The sequence below is a fragment of the Genypterus blacodes genome, unplaced genomic scaffold (genome assembly GCF_046128005.1).
Source record: "Genypterus blacodes isolate CSIRO-AG114 ecotype Tasmania unplaced genomic scaffold, CSIRO-AGI_Gbla_v1 ptg000076l_1, whole genome shotgun sequence".
Lineage (NCBI taxonomy): Eukaryota > Metazoa > Chordata > Actinopteri > Ophidiiformes > Ophidiidae > Genypterus > Genypterus blacodes.
Genome location: NW_027466885.1, coordinates 6,019,280 through 6,038,687, shown reverse-complemented (window position 1 = coordinate 6,038,687; position 19,408 = coordinate 6,019,280). Strand labels below are relative to the sequence as shown.

The window sequence follows — 19,408 nt, the reverse complement described above, 5'->3', positions numbered from 1 at the left end:
TGATGCCCATTAGTGACCGCAAACAGAGCACTGGGCTCACACACCAAACACAGCCACACAGTGCTACCACACTGTTAAAAGACCCTTTTAATGCAATGTTATTGCATTATGCCCTGCTCATAGACCAAGTCAGAAGTCCCATTTATGGTCCCTGCAGAATATCAGATATTCTTCTCCACAGTGTCGAGTACTGTTAGCTGAGGCGTATTTCATGTATATTCTGTAATGTATAGTGTGCTGCAGCCATTGAAATTCTTCTATTATTCTACACTCTTTGAGGCATTAAGCATTTCTGCCGGTTGGTGATTTCATGCCCTATTTAATTGGGAGAAAGGATGTGAAACTGATAGATTTGTAAATGAACGAGCCCGGATTGCAAGAATAGCGCATTTTTTTAAGTCAACTTCTCAAAGAGGGGGGGAGTCTCGCAAGTCAAAACTCCGGCGATCGATAAGGCGAAGACGCCTGTAAATGTCATCAATTCATCCCTCCACTTATGCTGATTTAGCTTGTGCCAAAGACGGCGTGTATTTTGGAGAAAGAGAGAGAGAGACAGTGAAGAGGAGAGAGGGAGAGAACAGGGGAGGGCAGCAGGCAGATTTATCGATCAAGGGTGACCACATCTTAGCCACAGAGTCCCTCTCTCGTGATTAATCTTTGGGCTTAGAGTTGGCCAATGACACATGACAGGCCTCCACCTCAAACTCCTCCATTTCTCTTCATTACCGGCTGTATTTTTGGACACCACAGTGGAGAGTAATCATTTACCTTTATTGTGTTTATAAAGCTGCGGCATGGATGACCCTTCCTATATTGAATTGAGGACATCAAAAGATCACTGGACATTGATTAGGAGGATATTAAAGTCATTCAAATGCTATATTTATATGTCAAACAACAGCAGAGTGAAAAGAGATGCCATTTTGCCCTAAATGAAAATGAATGGGGATGTGTTTGGCCCAGTTGAAATAGAATTCCTAAAATCAAGAAAGATGGTTTATTATATATTGAATGTTTGAGGTAATTGCCATCCAGAGGTTATGGGAGAGTTTCTTTAATGATCTATCAAAAATAATGCAGTGTTCACAATTTCTTCCCAGTCCTATCTTGTGACTGTAAGGTTTTATATATTTTCTTTACTCGCTTTCTCACAGCCCCGAAAAGTAGCCTGGGATCCCGCTTTAGAGTCGCTGTAGATTTACTGCAATATTTTGGTTCTAAAGCTGCGATGACTTCCAACCTGGTCCAGAAATAACTGCACCAAATATGTCACATCATGAGCTGTAATGGTCAGCACTTTCCCGTAGATACTTAATCACCAAATTTAATACATCTGGAAACAGCTAAATATTATAGATCATTCCTCAGGAAGAGAAATAGTGGAACAGGAATGTAGTATAACTTATATTTTTACTCACAGTGTCCCCTAACCAGAGGAAATATACTGTCCCCGTGATTGATGTCAGAGAACCCCACTCTGAACCTCGGCGCCTTACAATTATCAACAAATGGGCCGGAGCGGATTTTATGTAATGATTAAAGCTGCTGTTAATTTCACACGAAGGTAATGAGCGGGGAGATTGACGGCCACTGTCCGACATTCCATCACTCCTTTATAGTTAGTTTGAACGTTTTCACGACTCTTTTCCTCCTTCATTTGCATTTTACCTCATTAGATATGGCCATTTCTGCCGCAGCCTGGGTATCCATTTCCTGGAGCTAATGCATTTTATTTGATCAGCCAAACCTCCTTCGTTAACTAGCTGTCATTCTGGAATTTCATATGACATCACTCCATTAGCACCCACCTCCACGTCCACACCCGCTGCCGCCGCCACCGCTCAGCCCCGCCCCCCCGACCCTTCCGCTGCCTCCAGCAATTACAATGTCCCACCGTCACCTGACGCACCGTTATTGTATTTCGCCGGGTGTTATCTGCCCCAGTTGTTCTATCCGTCTTTCACTTCCCAATATTTTTCCCCTAGAATGCTTCTTTTTAGGGTTTATTTCTCACAACGGCCGGAACAGAGGCCCAGTGGTGAGGAATCTCCGCTCAGAGGGCTCAAAGTGCACAACCACAGTGTGAGGCCCCACCAACCATGGGACCAAAGGTGTTTTGGAGGGCCTAATGGCATTTTGATGTTCATAAGCACAGTGGATGTGAGGGGGGTGCGAGGGGGGAGAGTCAGCAGAGGGCTGTCAGAGGAAGACTACCAGAGTCCTGACAGACAGAGAACATGTTTTCTCATGTCACAGCTGATTACATTCACTCCGGAGTGAGAAAAGAACAGGAAGGAGACGTAGATGTAGAGCTCGGATGAACAAAGGAAACTTTTATATGCTTCCAAAGATAAAGCACATTCTCCTCTTGTATTGATTCATTATTTGGATCGTTTTTGGCTTAATCGTCAGTGTTAGAGGCTTTTTATCAGCACGTCTATGCGCCAAATTACATTTAGCTTTGCTTGTCGATTGAACATCTAGTAACCTCTTTGAATAGTTAAACCCACTCATTAGGTAAATGACCAATTCAATTTCTACGCACCGCCGAAGACTAACACAAAGTGTCTGTCCACTTACTGGTATCTGCACCGGTTTGTCCATTCATCTCTGCTCTTTTTGTTCCGCACAGGCCAGAAAAGCAATTAAGTTTAAAAAACGGCCACATGAAAAGAGCAAACCAAGAATAAACTCCGGTTAGTTTGTGTCAGACAATTTTAGTTTCCAGGAGTCTCGCCACGGTTGCGGGGACGCTATTTTTCCCTCTATTCCTGAGATTACACGGGTTGCTGCACCAGGTGACCCTCATGGTCAAACAGGCGATGGAGCGCCTGGCGGAGTTTAGATTCACTCCCCTTTTGTACCGCACGGAGAAAAGATGCATTTTTAACAATTTGCAGGCCTTTTTTTTGTGTCACAGACATTTATTTGGTGTTGGCTGATCCCGACGTAGCCCTGCATATTTGGCTCTATAGAGGTGAGATAGTGCAGAGAGTGAAAGCATTTGCGGTGACTTAAAGGTGACAGGAATATCACGTGATATAATGGAGGCTCGGGGGGCCGTTTGCTCCTCCTGGGTTGGAATCTAATAAGCACAACAGGAAAACTTGTGAATTTCTTTCAACAATGTATCATATTTCTTAACAACTGGACCTTTTGGTGGTGTGTGTTTGTGTACCTGAATACAATGGGCAACACCGCTGAAATCCACTTGATGTCCTTATTCGCAGACAATGAAAAGAATAGAATATAAGTAAAATAGAACAGTTTACATGCAGCTTGTGCAAACTGTTTATCCCCCCTCCCCCCCACCCCACACATGCAATCAGTCCAAATACTAGGTCGAGTCTGTCATTTTGTGCCTCCCGCCGCGGTGTTGAGAGGAGTCACCGTGGCGGAAAATCACCTGTTTAGGTGTTGAACACAGCCTCGCCTCTCCTCATTCCTGGCCAAACTGCTATCCATATTACCCAGTGGCGAGAGATGCAGCAGTAAAGCCTGCTTTCTTTTTCACCTAGATTTAGCAGAATAACATAGTATCTAAAGGTGGCTATCATTGAATGAAACACAATGATGATATTTGGGAACAAATGTAGAAAGCCTCTCCGCCAAACAGATCACTCACAGTCACACAGAGCACTGCAGATCTCTAGAAAACTTGTGTGTGTTTTGACTCAACATAGTGCCCTATACACCCATCCATTATCACAACACTTCTACTTCCACTAATTTAACCGAGATGGATAAATGTTGCTTTTCTGTGCATTTACAGCTTGTATTTGACATTCAGAAAAGAAAAAAGTGTAAAAATTATTATCAGGAATTCACATCTATCAATCCTGGCCAAACCATCTGAGTGTATTGTTTTATTTTTGTTAGTAAAAACACGTTTCCTGCCTCTTTCTCCGTCCATCCTTCAAACTAAATCATGTGCGATTGGAGAGGAATTCATGTCGTCTCTTTTTCTGGCCCAGCTGACAAAATGTTGCTTTTCCCCCTTCCGCTGTGATAAATGTGTGGCGGCGTGCTGCTGTATCCATAGGAGTGGCTCTCCTTGAGTTCATTTTTCAGATGGACAATAATGCCGGCAACAAAACCTTAAAACCGTACCAGAACCATTTGTATTTTTCTTGAAAGATACGTAATTGGTTGTAAGCTCTGCCCCCAACGTCTGATCAGAATCGATGTTTGGCAAAGGACAGTTTGGTAAGGCAGACACCGCTTTGGAGGGAAGATAGATAATTTAGGGGATTTTCAGATATTTAGTCTCACCAATGTGTATCACAGTAAAACCTCCTATTAACAAAACATTGTGTGCGATACAGTAAACGCATTCTTCCGTCGTAGATCTCCTCTGAGTTGTGTGTACACGCTCGCTGAACGCCTATACGCTCGTGTGCCCTGTTAACATTTCAGACGTCAAGTTTTTCCCCACAAGGACAACCGCGGCTGGACACATAAGAGACAATCTTGCGATTATCGAGGAAAAAAACTGGATGACTTTCAGACGAGGAGAGGCAATATCAATCACGGCCAATTTGAGGCCACCAACATGAAATATGATTTCATAAGACAAATGCAGTGTCATTCTTAATGTGCTTAACCTTTACTGTCAATGAAAAAGTATTGATCGCTCCGTGGCATTTTTTCATCATTTGATTTCAGAAAGTGTAATAATATATGGTGGTGCGGTAAGATAAAAGATGAATAGTGACTGAATGATCTCAGACGAACAAACCCAGAGTTTCCTGCAAAAGTACAGAAAGTGGAAAGTTGCTGCTGCTGCTCTACCACTCTACAAAGATTTCTTATTACAATTGTTGCACCATATTATCTTGCAACAAGCGCCCCCGTAGTAACTCTGTTTTTCTGTAGCCTTTTATGCAAACAGATTAAGCAGTCTTTACTTTTAATGTCAGTAGCCTTGTTTGAAATTGCAGCCCAGTAGTCTAAGCAGCAGGGAGTATGCAGCCTGCCTCGAAGCAGTGTTTCTATTATTTCTATATTCTGTTGAGTAATTGAGGGGGGCTCGTCTCTCTTCTTGCTCTTTGATCTACTTACTCAACCTAATAAGACTTTGCTCTGCTGCACTACAACCAAATCAGCAGTGCATTTTCAGCTCCCTAATAAGTGGTTAGCTTGATTTATATGGGTAATCGCAGCAATGTGGCGGGGCTCCACAACCTCTCCCCGACACAAGGAGTCTCTTTTCACAACCACGGGCCAGACCAGATGAGTCCATTACAGCGGGGGTAAAGATGGTCATTTTAACCCCCCGCTCTCCTTTCCAAAAGTAACAGTCTGCTAGTGCATTATGACACAGGCCTAATTCTGAATCGAAGCATATTGAAGCGGCTGACGATACAGTGATGCATGGCCGCGCCGCTCGGCTCTATTGTGAGAGCTGGATGTTGTTGGGCCATTGCTCCTGGTAGAGAGACGGTGCTCAGCCCGTGGGGAGCCCCGGGGGCCAAAGGAAGCACTTAGAGTGGTAAAATGGCCACTTATTCACAGCCTCCCTCACGATCTCACTGCTCCTCCCTACCCTCGAGCTTCCCACTGGGTTCAGGAGCAAAGACCTCTGGGAACTGTATGATGGACTACTGGACTGCACAGACCTCAATGCAGTTGCCCTATTCTGGCCTTGGTAACAAAGGGAAGAAGTCTTAAGCTATGAAGTCTCCACTGTGTTGGGTGCCTTCCTGAACCTCTCAGGAATATGCATTACACTGGTAAATATAGGTGCCGCTGACATTAATAGATGCAGTCTTGACGAATGATTCCTTTGCCCTTCCTTACCAGCTGAATCCTCTGGCGAGTCAGGCGGCAGTCGCAGCAGCAGCGGCCATGGGCTCCATCGCCGGTTCTCAGGTGTTTGGTAACGCACTGTCAAACCTGCAAGGAGCCACCGGACAGCTGGTCACCAACGCACAAGGACAGGTGAGCATTCTGGAAAGGCTATTAGACAAGCTGGGAAAACTTTCTGCCTGATCAATTATACATACACCCCTAATTAAATACTACACAGAGAAAACCAACCCCGTTTCCTTGGCAACAGCATGCCTGTATTATCTGCGGGCCTGTACAGTCAGAGTGTGCAATACCACAAACACATTCCTATAGTATTTCCGATCTTTCCTCATAGATTTCCAGTGGCGGCTTGCTGTGTTGTTCTCTGACCCGTTTGTCCAAAGCACTGTGGCCGTCCCACCTTATGTTAAGCTTTTTGGGAATAAACAAAGCCCTTCTTTCCCTTATCCGCATGCGCCTGTCGCAGTAAAACGCTGACCTTGTCATATTTACAGGGTGGCTGCAGAATTGTTCCATCAGTAGCCAGAGGCTTGAACGATGATACTTGTCATTGTGGGGCCCTATCTAATGAATCATCTTATCGCAGGTGCACACAGCACATATTAAAGGAAAATTGTATGGACAATGTGCCCTTTCATGCCACACTGTTCTTTACCTTAACCCTTGTTTTCATCCTTTAACGCCCGCACTCTCCTCACCGGGAGCTGAAACCATAGCACATGCAACACTTCACTTCATACCCGGCGCATCATATTTACCCTCACACACACCAGTGCCAGCATACCAGTGTAACCACGATCTATTGTTCTGCGTGTGCGAGCTCTTGATGCTAAATGTCGCTAATGAGACAGTATGGACTCGCCTGACTCGCTCGGTGCCTGGAGCGCTGGGGGGGACGGATCACTGTGGGTCTGGACGTGATGGCTTGCTCTGTGCTTTTGTAGTGTCTTGGCTGCTGACACTCCCTGACATAATCAGGTCACAGAGACGGTCAAAGCCGTGGGCAACAGCCTTTGCTCTCGCACCTCATTATTCCCCAGCTTCATTCAGACGGCGGGGTTTCTGTAACATGCACTACCCTATAAGAGGGTCCTAACCCCCCTCCCACCCCCGGCTAATGTGAACCTCAAACAAGGCCCCAGGACCAACAAACACCCCCAGTGCCTCATATTGTAACAACAAGGCTTTCCCAGCGAGCGTTGTTTAGTTTGAGTGGCATGTGGGAAAGAAGTGTAGGTATTCAACTTAAATCTGGGCTGACTTTGGCTCCAAATTTAATTATTTTTACATTTTCATTATTATTATTTCACCTGTTCATTTCCTCCACAGCTCAGTGAAAAGCCCTTTCAGTAACAGAGAACTCTGAGGACCTTGAAAAGTGCCACGTTTGATGGACATTTGGAGTTCGATATGTTTTTAAGACCTTAATTATATTGGGCCCCAGTCTTTTTAGTCTCCAAGGAGAATCAATGAAGCTCTTTTATCCTCAACTCCTCTTCAGCAGTGATTAAGGCTGTGGATAAAAGGCACCATATTGTTACGTTACGCTCACCTCTTTTCTTTTTTTTGTCCTTTTATGAAGCTGTGGCACTTCTGTGAACATTTTCTATTCAGTATAAAGTCTTACTTTCCCCTTGGTTTTAGATTCAAAAAGTAGAACTTCGGGAGGAAATTAGGACTTGGGCGGTTGTTTCATGTCGTGTGTGACCTGAAAGGTGCAGTCATCCCCTTGAAATATCTGTGTGTGGCCAATCCCAATTCGGTTAACCCTGGTGCCTCATCGTTGTGTATGGAAACCCTCCTCCTCCCTCCCTCCCCTGAGCCCGTGCTGTCAGCCCATCCATCCCTTTCACCAGCATTCCCAGGCTTTGGTGAGGGCCCGAGCCCCCAGGATGAACCATTCTACCAATAATGCAGACAAACAGAGTCAATTAAAGTCATACTACAATTTTCAGGTCATTTACGCCCAACGAGGTCACCACGCATTCCGCATTCCACTGATATTTGCAGTTCAGTTTGAAATGGCTGCTTATGTAACGCTTCAACAGCACAAAGACACAAAGACCTAGGTTATGCACACCATAATAAAAGCTTAACTTCCCTGCATGTACGTGCATCTTAGCAAAATTCTCTCTGCTGCTTCACATTAACATTAAAGACATGTCAGGGGAAAATGACTCAATGACGTCAATGCTGGACTTATTTGGCTTACAGACCTGGTAAGTGAATACGGAATATCTCATGAATGCTCCACATTACAAAGCATTCAGATCAGTATTTTCATATAAATGTATGTGCAGTAGCTTTATTGTTGCTCCTGGTTCTTGTCAGATACACCTTGTGTGTAGCTGGTTCCTCTATGTCCATGGAGCCTCTTCTTCATACTTAATCTGCTTCTGACACACATCCCTCATTCTGGCTGGTGTAGAATCTTTGAGTACTGGACTTCGCTTTGTGCCCGGATCATCTTGTATCTCATACTGACAGGGGATTTGACCTAAAAAAAAAAAAAAAAACAGTTCTTCTATTACCCATTCAAGTAAGAAATGGACCCAATAAACATTTACTGTAAATATCACCATAGATTTGTTGTTTGAGTCCAATACACCGCTATGAGCCTTTAGTTTTAGGCTTTAAGTGTTAGGATTCTTTTTTCGGACTTGGCCAAACTTCCAAACATTTTTTCCACTCGGGTCCCAATTCGCAGCGCGGATGGCAGAGGAGAGAAAATGGGCAGAGATATTGCCTGGCGACCATGGCTAAAGACACAGATTGCTCCGGCTGGAGAGATCAGATGACATTTTTGTGGAAACAAGAGCGGCATAATCTTAATTATCTGCTGGGCTGAGTGCATTTCTCACGTGTCTCACCAAGTAATAAAAAACAAAACACAAGAAGCAAGACAACATGCAAAGACGCTTGAAGATATCCAGGAGGAATCATGAATGAGAAAACGTTCTGTATACTGCAGCCGTGTTTCTATCTTACAATTAAATGTTACCTGATATATTAGACTCAGGAAGAAACCCCTAATCAGGAAGAGCTGTGACACCACCGTAAACCATGGAACGGAGGTAGTCAGACAGAGAAGCATTGCATCTTGAGGGAGGGGTGAGAGCTAAGCTGTCAGTTGCCTGCTCTTTTATTATGCTTATAGAACAACCACTTAGTCCAATGACGATGAATAATTGAGCGGAACAAGTTCTCTGCCACAGTGGCATGCAAAGCGAGATCAGTGGGACTCAGGAGACATGAGCGTCAGGCAGGGCAATAAAATATGCTAAGTGGCAGAAGAGCATTACGGGGAATTTGTAAAGCCGACAGAGAGAGAGATAAATTATCTCTCCCCTAATGCGAAGCAACATAAGCAAATGAGCCGTGGCGAGGATGAATTACAGATTGTCGGCCCACCTTTCCCTCGCTGATCCCCCCCTATTATGTCAAAGAAACGGGGGCAGGGAGGAGGGGCAGGCAGGCAGGCAGGCAGGCGGGCCGCGCTCAGACACAGGAGAGATATTGTAGCAAAGAGAGGACTGCTAGAGATATGCAGAAGCTGTTTGTAAATGTTTGTTGCTCTGGCCTGAATTGTAGAAAATCTCACTACGTCACCGAAGACTCATAGAACATAGAAGACATGAAACACACTGTAGTTTGAGCCCAAGTAGTTCTTCGCCATACCCAGTTCAAATAACAGAATTTGGAATGATGGGCATCTCATCCGCGTGCTGTCCTCTGGTGTAATGAGGCTTGGTGGAGGAGCGGTGTGAGTTGGGGGTGGTGCTGCTCAGGAGCTGCCCACAACCAGTCCCCAGATGACATTAACCTTCATCATGGTGAAGAGGCGCTAAGTCCCCCCTAAAGCGCCACTCTTGGCCACACTCTGGCAGCTCTGAGAGCTAAAACGCTGCAGTGACACTCTGTCACCCCCTTTGATCTGCCCCTCCTGATTACAGCCACACAGGAGAGGAGAGCGAGGGATGAAGGGGGAGGCTAGGGGGGTTGAAGTACCCCTGGGACCCTAAGAGTTGAATTAGAAACAAGGGATCCTCTCTCTCTCTCCCTTTCTGGCACTCTGTCTCACTCTTGTTGTTTCATACGCTTTCTTAGTACTTTCTTTCTTTGTGTGTGTGTGTGTGTGTGTTCGCGCATGTGCCCCGACATATACTGTATGCGTGAGAGGGTGAAATGGGGGTCTGTCCCAGCAGCCCCGTTGCATACAGCACCACAACAAAGACTCTTAAGCACACACACTTTGTACAGTCACACAAACACCCACGCAGCCACACACACACACACACACACACACACACACACACACACACAGACTCCCCTGTCCTGATCTTGGCCCGGTGATGGATAATACAGTCAGTGGTGTGCACCATCACACACACAGGTATTCAGCGCTGACCTTTGCAGTGTGCTCCCAGCAGTCTGCTTTGGCTTTACTTGCTCCAGTCTGTAAAACCACCTCAGTGACAGATGATCAGTGGACACGTCTGCATATTCTCTCTCTCTCTCTCTCCCTCTCTCCCTCTCTTCCTCCTTCCCTGATTATTCCCATAACACTGTGAAATGTCTGCCTCCCTCCTCGCTTTGAATTCCCATCACAAAGCGGTGGCAGAGATCATTAAGAGTGATACCTCCAGCAGCATTTACCCTCTCTGCACCTTCTTCTTTTAAAAAGCACCCCAGCTGATTTTGTCTCCTCTCTTCCCCCCCCCCTTTTGTAGATAATTGGAACAATCCCACTGATGCCCAACTCTGCAGGGCCCTCCAGCCAATCAGGGGGTGGCAACCCAGCACTGCAGGTACAGCCAATTACACCTCAGCTTCTGACTAACGCTCAAGGCCAGATCATCGCCACGGTGATCGGCAATCAGATCCTGCCTGTCATCAACACCCAGGGAATCACGCTGTCACCAATCAAGCCTGGACAGCAGGTAACGTATGCTTTTGTACACACATACACACACACAAAAACAGGCCTAGAGAGGAAGATGTCCTGATTAATCTTAAATGTTCACAGAAATAATGTCCGACAGTGATCAATGCCCGTCTTTATAAACTGTCGAATGAGCAGCACCTAGTGGATTCAGACAAGAGCGCTGCCGTGTTCCAGCACATTCCTTGCTCTGCGCCTCTCCTTACCCCCAAAACACCAAACATCTCTCCTCCCTCAACAGTCACAAACCCTCATTTGCACAATTTCACTGGGAAAAGAGTAGATTTTGGTGCCGTTCACAATCTGCGTGTGTACACAGGCGTAATGGTGTGTGTTTGGAAAGCACTTGTCAGGAAACCTTTCAGACTTACTCCCAGGGAGTCTGCTAAACCCCTGCAGAGCCGCACCAAAAAAAAAGCAACACTTTTCATCACCCCCACTTAAGACTCCAACACTCCTGCCTCTGTTCTCTTCCTCTTTCCGTTTTACTCTTCCACCTTTCCGCAATCACACTCTCGAGTTTTCCGGTTTGTCCTCTCCGACCCCCAACAAGAAGTACTTTGTTTTGATCAGACATTTAAAGGAAGGATGTCGCTCGCAATGCTCACACTTCTCTCTCTCTCTCTTTCTTTCTTTCTTTCTTTCTTTCTTTTTTGTTTGGCACACTAGATTTGTGTTTATAAGCGCAGAAAGGGGGCAGAAGTGTGTTGCCACATGCCCGCACATGACATTGAAAACGTTATTGACTTGATAATGACGATGTCAACGCTGAATTGCAGGGTTCACGGGAGAGGCCTGTACAGTGTGGACTGGGTGAACTCTCAGGAGATGGACACCTAATTGTCAGTCCGTGAAACACCAGATCACACTCTTGAATGAATTAATGCATTTGTAATAATATTTATGCTTTCGTCTCCACTTCAAAGCCGCATATACACATTGTTCCGTGGGTATAATTTACGGTTGTCAGAATCTGCAGTCTAGAATATTTCCAGTGAAGCTAGATAATTCTCCCAGCCTGTCAACAGTCCTGACAGTGTGTGCATCGCTGCTGACATCCCCCACCATCCAAACAAACACATGCCACTGAAAAAATAATTAATAGCGAGAGGAGAAGCGATGCCGGCCCCGGCTTACGGGCGGAGACGCCTTTAAAAGTGGAGACGCACCATCTTGATCTTGTAAAAGCAATTCAAATGTGCATAAAACATGAAAATACATTGTTTTTTCTGGCCGTCAGAGCACGAAGCTTGTGGATCATGAATTATGTTTGATACGGGGACTCGCTGTATCCACATGTATTTTTCACACACGCTGCCATAATTAGGAGAAAGTCTATGATTGTCACGAGCTGTGTTTTAAAAGATTTAGCAGCTTCCACCCAATGATCGTTCATCATAGAGGGAGTGTTTGTCTGCCTTTCACACGATCGCTGTCTCCTGCACCAGCAAAGTGATCGGGAACACACACTGTGTCTCTTAGTGTATTGAGCATATTGACACTTTGTTCAGCTCCGTCAATCTAAACACTGCAGGCAGTAATTAACACTTAATCATGATCACATACATGTAAACCTCATTATATTCAGCTGTTAAGTGTCTAATTTAATAGCTGTTATTGAATTACAACACTGTAACATCCTAATCACCTTAATGTCATGATTACTATGCATGATCAGCATCAGTGTATCAGCCAATTGGTCAACCTTCAAAATAATGAAGCTCTTTGAAGTAGCTTTGTAGCTTGCCAAAAACAAAAACAGCTACTTTATTCAAAATATACTCACACTCCAATCAACCCTCAGACATACCACTACCAACACCATGAACATATCCCAGAATGCATCACTATTCGTGGTCAACTTGCTTAGCCTTATTTATTTTATTTTGTTGTAACCGTTTACAAATAAGAAAAAAAGTTTAAAGCAAGAAATACAGAAGTTCCTGTTACTTTAAATGTTGTTTTCCACATTAATCTGGTTATTTGGAGCTTGTCGTAGCTTAGCAACAGTTTAAAATCTGTAAATCAGGAGCAGCTTGTAGCTTCAAAACTGTTTCTCCATCACTGAGGTATATTCAGAAATGTCAATAATGTTTTTTGTTTGTGTGTGTGTGTGGGTGCGTGTGTGTGCGTGCGTCCAGCTGCCTCAGACTCAGCAGGGTCAGACAGGCCCGGCGTCGTCTCAGCCTGGCCTCCTCCACATGCCCCACAGACAGAGTCCTCTCAACCAGGCCTCTTCCTCCTCCTCCACCTCCTCGTCTTCCTCGGCTCTCAGCGTGGGACAGCTGGTCAGCAGTAAGTGCGATGGCAAACACTAGCTCTACTGTATACACTCTGCTTAGGTTAGGGTCAGTCTTGGCAGCGATGATGAAGGTGAAGGTGCATGATTGAAGATGAAATGTGGCAGACGCAGCGTATCTAAATGACTCTGACCGATCTCCCAAGAGTGAGTTTTCTTTTTTCCTTGCCTGTCGATTTCTTTGCTTTATTAGACTATCAAAAGTGGCGTGTGTTTGTTTAATGAACATAAGTTCACTCTGCCGATGTGAGGGCCTTTGGCAGACCCTTATAAATCACAGGGCCACAGCCTGTCAGCATGCAGCTCCTGCCTTAAAAACTCTCTTTGATTCAGATAAATTTCATTTGTCAGAGTCAATTCCCCCTAAACTCAACGTAAACTCATTTCAAAGGCAGCTACAATGCCGGCCAAATTTAATAAAACCCAAGTTGCCATTGATCAACTTGTTGTAGACATTGTTTTTAGTTGATGTTTACTTATAGCTTGGCAAATATCTCATATAAACCATTTTTGAGTCCGCGCAAAATCATTGTGCTTCGTTCTGCTCGTAAATGGAATTAATGCTTTATGCTGAGTACGAGCCATATCATCTCCTCTCAATATCACTTACAGTATACACACACACACACACACACACACACACACACACACACACACACACACACACACACACACACACAGAGCAAACTCCCATGACAGAATCACAATCATCAGCCGGGGGACGGGAGATGAATTGTCATTGCATTTGTTGGACGCAGACAAAGTGGCAGGAGTGAAAAGTTCCAGCTGTTTTAATCAGATAGGGAAATGTCAATCCAAAATCACAGTTTCAGCAGTATTTTTGCATTAAAATCCTGTTATTTTATTTAGAAATCCTTGTTTCTCAACTGGTGGCACACGACCAAAACAATGCATCATAAATATGTTTGAGGCCCAGAATGTGTGCCGTTTTGTCGATCTCCACACTCTACATTATGGCAGCTTATTTAACAATCATTGTAAAGTCATGTTTGGGTTCTGACCTAATGACCCTAAGGAAACATATGGATGCTTTGGTTGAAACGTGATGCTAACCGCTAGCCTCAGCTAAGAGAGTCCGTCGGGAATGATGAAGAGGTGCTCGTCAATGCGGAGATGATGGGAGCCGTAGCTGTGAGCACTCCTCTCTCCCGTGTTAGGCAGGGCGGAGGGTCTCGCCCCCTCGTCCTCGCGGCGCTCGCACGTCCCGAACACGGCGCTTGCACTGCACATCACTTATGAGCCACAACGAGATGGCAGCCCCATAGATTTCTGCTTAAATACGCTTGGAGGATTTCCTTTTAATAATTCATTGATAATGACCAAGATGAATAATTCAGAGGCACAAACTTTGCTTTAGTAAGCAGGATGCCAGGCTACCTGACATTGATGTACAACGTGAAATCACTTTTTATTAGCCAGGAAATTCTTCCAAATGCTCCGGTGAAGTTTTTCAAATCCACTTACATGCGGTGGACAAAGCAGAGATTTACAAGCAGCGTGCTATTCTTCTGCCCGGAGCTGGGTAACTGTCTTCAACCGGGTCAGGTGAATGAATTTCCGATGCATTTTTAGGGTATGTCTGAGAAAATCTGCTTCATACAAGAAAATAAAAGAGGAGAAACACATGTAACCCTGCACAGAACCTGCCTATTGACTAAACAAGCACTGTGTCATGTGTTTGTGTCTATATGCTTTTGTGCCTCAGATTAAAGAGAGCTGTTCAGACATACCACGTCTTTATTCACACCTCAAAAATAATTATTTTCCAAAACATCTCCCAGATACAAGTCGTTTACAGGCTTGCATAAGGGCACAGGGGGAATAATAAGCTCTGCCCCGGGGCCAGACTATTTTCTCAGCATTCTTTAGATGTGATCACGATCGCTTTAAGGTTGGATATTTGTTGCATCTATCCTATCAAATAAGGTAAGAAACAGGAGAGCAGAGGGCTAATAAAATAAGATATGTACTGTATGTGTTGTTGTAGACCCACAGACCGCCCCCAGCGAGGTGGACGGGGTCAACCTGGAGGAGATTCGGGAATTCGCCAAAGCATTCAAGATCCGCCGCCTGTCCTTGGGCCTGACACAAACTCAGGTGGGGCAGGCGCTGAGCGCCGCCGAGGGGCCGGCGTACAGCCAGTCTGCCATCTGCAGGTAAGGACGGCATCCCAGGAGAGAAACGCACGCACGGTTAGACACCAGAGATATCCAAAAAAATATGATCAATACGTCTCGGAGGAAGAACAGCTCAAATCTGTTATTCAGGTAAACTTGGTCGTGTCACAAAGCGAGCTATGATAAGTGAGCAGTTGTTGAAAGGTTAAGAGTTTGTAGATACAACATTTTAGAGCTTAATTTGTTATTAACATCAAATGTAGACTGCATTTGTTAGGTAAATGTAGTGAATGAAAAAGTACAATGTCTCCAAAAATGTAATTACTTGAGTAAAATACATCAACATTTTATTTGACTGAATCTACTTTGTCATCGTTGGCCTTCAAACTCAAGCTGCAGCTCTCCAGTCTCATTGAGTTACTTGGTATCCATAACGACCATCTATTTTTCATCCCCTCTCTTTTAAGAGACATTATGAAGATATTAAAATGCATAATTGAACATCGCTCAGACAAACGCAGATCCCCCGTTTGTACTCACTGCTCCTCTTGTTTCCCCTCCCGCCCCTGTCGACATGACAGCCGCACGGCGTTACTTATGCAAAATACATACATGAGTATTACAGGAAGCACTTAAAGCATTTAATAATTACTAAGGCCTGGTGCAAATCACTCCGACTGAACATGAGAGAGCTTGACGGCAATGATCTGTTAATAAGATTGGCCGTGTTTTACAGCGCCAGAAGGACAGTTTAGTCATAAATGGCTTATTATATATTCATGAGACAATCAGAGAATCAGTGTTTCATCCCTGTGTCTCCTTGTTGTTCCACTTGACTAACATTTAATGCGGAGACACCAAATGAGACACATTTCCCTTTCAGGGCGGAATAATCGGCCTTATTACTTTTTCATCGGGACAACTGATTGTAGAGAAAACGCGGCGGCGGATTAAAATGCAGCTTAATGTTGATCAAAGGGTTTTGTTTTGACACGTGGCGCCAAGTTTAACGTCCTTCACCTGCCACCATTTGCATCATTCTCCACCAGAAGGCCCCCGTCTGTCTTCCAGTAGAAAACAATTTCCCTTGGCATTCCTGCTTTACTTTGAATGTGCTTTGCTGAAACGCCGGCGCCTTGCTGATGACCTGCAGTGTTTATGTGACACGCCGCCGCTGCCACGCACTTTTAAAAATTTCATCACATCAACATCAAACAGCCGATAAAATGTGAAACCGCGTAGAGTCCCGGGGTTCTTATGAAGCGCGGCGCCCTCCTCCTCATGTTTAAAGTCTTAAAATCAGGCATGAAATATTTACACTGCGCATAATTCAAATATTTATAACATACATTAAAAGCCATTAGCTTCAAAAATAAACACTCTGCAGGGCCGTTAAGACAATTTCTGGGTTTGTAAGACATGGGACATGACAGGCATCCACTAAGCAAGAGTCGCAAACTTCACATGCTTTAGTTTAGTTAACATCAAGGGAGACGTGGAAGTTTGAGGACGTCACAGCGGCTCAGGGGACAGACGGTGACAGACGCAGTCCCGTCGTGTCTCCTTTCATCCCTCAAGGACTTTATTAGTTTATATAAAAAATGCCTCCCGAATCATAAGGGCACCGTCAAAACTCAAAGACGCGCCGGTCCGTCCTGTGCCTTAAGTTCTCTCTTACATTCACATATTTTCAAGATAAAAACATTTGAATACAGCTGAGAATGTGTTTTTTTTATTTTGCTATTAGTGCAACATTACACTGAGGTTTCTGTGTTGGTTGCATAAATCATTTAAATGAAACATCTGACGCAACCTAAATGAGACGAAGTTTCACATCCTGATAAACCAGAAATAAGCAAGAAAATGTTCAACCAAATCCAGGCCGGAGTACGTTTAGCATCATACAGCAGCCATAAGTCTTTAGAATGTGCAACACCTTCTGGAACACGTGATACATTTACACGCACTTAACACACCGATTATTTGTCCGTAGTGCGATTAAGGGAGGCGTTTTACTCCAGATAAGATTTGTGCCGATTGCGATCCACTTTAAGTTCTACATGTGATGTTTTATTGCCTTTATCGCAGCATATCTGAGTTTTTAATGTGCAGGGAAACGTGCCGAACGTTACGTCTCAGCAGAGCTCGTGAGAAATCTTTAAAAAGAGAAAAGAGCTTTAAAAAGAGGAGCATTGAAGCCATTTCCCCCCCTCATCCCCTCCCCTTCACATGTTTATGCTCTGCTGGTGGGAGTGCAGCTCTCAACTCATTTTAGTATCTTTGGTTGCCGTTGATCCATGAAATGTCCCGTCTCTGGCGACTCTTCATATTTACTAATGTATTCCCTGCAGCATGGAGCTCTCCTCCTTCCTCTGTTTAGGAGGACAAGGTTATAAATAATACCGCCTGTCCACGCCGCGTAATGCACCAGCAGGTGTTGGAGCAGAGGAAGCTCATGCATGCATGCAGGCATCATCCTGATCCTCACCGTCTTTTGTGCATTGTTTGCTCCTCAGAGAGCAGCTGAGCTCCCTCCCTCATCCCTCCATCACACCCGTCCATCCCTCCATCCCTCCATCCCGAGTCCAGGCGTCTTCACTAAAAGCTTCCGCACACTCACGCTCGTCTTTGTTCCATAGACTTTGACCTGAGCGGAGTCACGTTTTCAGTTTTGATTCGAAATGTAAAAGAATGTACAATGGGAATATAAGATAAAAAAATCTCTCACATCAATCTTCAAAATCTGTCTCTAATAAATATAAGATTACGCTGCCAGTTGTTGTGTGTCAGAGTCAAACTTCATTTCTTCATTGTCAGTGTTGCTGAAATGCTGGGTGTGTGAAGTCAGTGTGTCACGCCGAGCCAGAACATTAAGACCAGAGTGTGTAAATGTATTCATATGAAATATAAAAACAGGGGTCGTTAGAAGATGAAAGAAAGTTTGAAAAATGTATTAAAAGTACATTTTGATCAATAATTCAAGCCTCTTTTGTAAATAAATGATAGCTGCGTATTTGACTGCATGCATTAGTTGATTTTTGATTTTCAGCACCTGAAGCAATGAAGAGATGCTTGCTTTGTTTTTTTTGTTACATTTTGATTAATGGATATTAACATTATTTCATACATTAGTTTGGTATGTTTTTATGGTTCAATTGGACTTGTAGTTATTGGCAGCATCTCCTTGCTCCACCATTGCCACAGAGCCTTACTGGTAACCATCAACTCCAGCTTTGAGCCTGGATGATAGTCTTAGTCCCTGTGGCATTCTGGTCGAGGAGAACGAAAGCTTCTCCCTGTTCCCAGCAGGGCACCTAAGTAAGATTCTTTTTTCTCGATTCTCCCCAGACACACCATCCTGAGAAGCCACTTTTTCCTACCACAGGAAGCCCAAGAGAACACTATAGGTAGCAGTCTGACTGGAAAACTGAACCCTGGCCTTTTATATCCTGCCAGGTTTGAGAAGTTGGACATCACCCCTAAAAGCGCCCAGAAGATTAAGCCCGTTCTGGAGCGCTGGATGGCCGAGGCTGAAGCCCGCCACCGATCCGGCATGCAGAACCTGACTGAGTTTATCGGCAGCGAGCCTTCCAAAAAACGCAAGCGGAGGACCTCTTTCACCCCGCAGGCGCTCGAGATCCTCAACAGCCACTTTGAGAAGAACACACACCCGTCCGGACAGGAAATGACGGAAATAGCCGAGAAACTGAACTATGACAGGGAGGTGGTTCGCGTCTGGTTCTGCAACAAGAGGCAAGCTTTGAAAAACACGATAAAGCGTTTGAAACAGCCGGGAGAGCTGGGCGAGCTGGGTGCCGGGGCGCCCATGGACGGGCTGGCCGACTCCCTAGAGGAGCTGCCCAAGTGAAGGAAATGAGGAGGCCACAGCCCCGCATCCCCCTCCCCCCTTTGGGACGAGAACTGAACGCGTGCGCCCCTTACTCTCTCTCTCTCTCTTATCTATCTATCTCTCTCTCTCTCTCTCTCTCTCTCTCTGTGGATGGACTGTCCAAACTACGTGTTGTCAGTGTGATTACCACAGTTATGTAAATGAACCTTGGCGAAACCAAAAAACATGAAAAAAGAGATTAATATGTGAGAATTATGTAAAAAGATAAAAACAAAAAACCTACTGTTGTGCTGTTTCAAAGAGTTTTAGGTTCTGGTCTTACGGTCCAGACTTTTGCCCAAATTTTGGTTCCCACGAACAGGGATTTA

At 44.7% G+C, this 19,408-nt stretch overlaps 1 protein-coding gene across 1 annotated transcript in view; it reads left to right on the top strand.

The window, feature by feature from the left end:
• The window catches only part of pou6f2 (POU class 6 homeobox 2), a 56,354-nt gene extending 37,223 nt beyond the window's left edge, over window positions 1-19,131 (top strand). The window contains exons 5-9 of the mRNA XM_076158291.1: window positions 5,803-5,940; window positions 10,542-10,751; window positions 12,895-13,048; window positions 15,061-15,229; window positions 18,539-19,131. Coding sequence (XP_076014406.1) covers window positions 5,803-5,940; window positions 10,542-10,751; window positions 12,895-13,048; window positions 15,061-15,229; window positions 18,539-19,058 — 1,191 coding nt within the window. The 3' untranslated portion in view covers window positions 19,059-19,131. The remainder of the gene's footprint in view (window positions 1-5,802; window positions 5,941-10,541; window positions 10,752-12,894; window positions 13,049-15,060; window positions 15,230-18,538) is intronic.
• The last annotated feature ends 277 nt before the right edge of the window (window positions 19,132-19,408 follow it).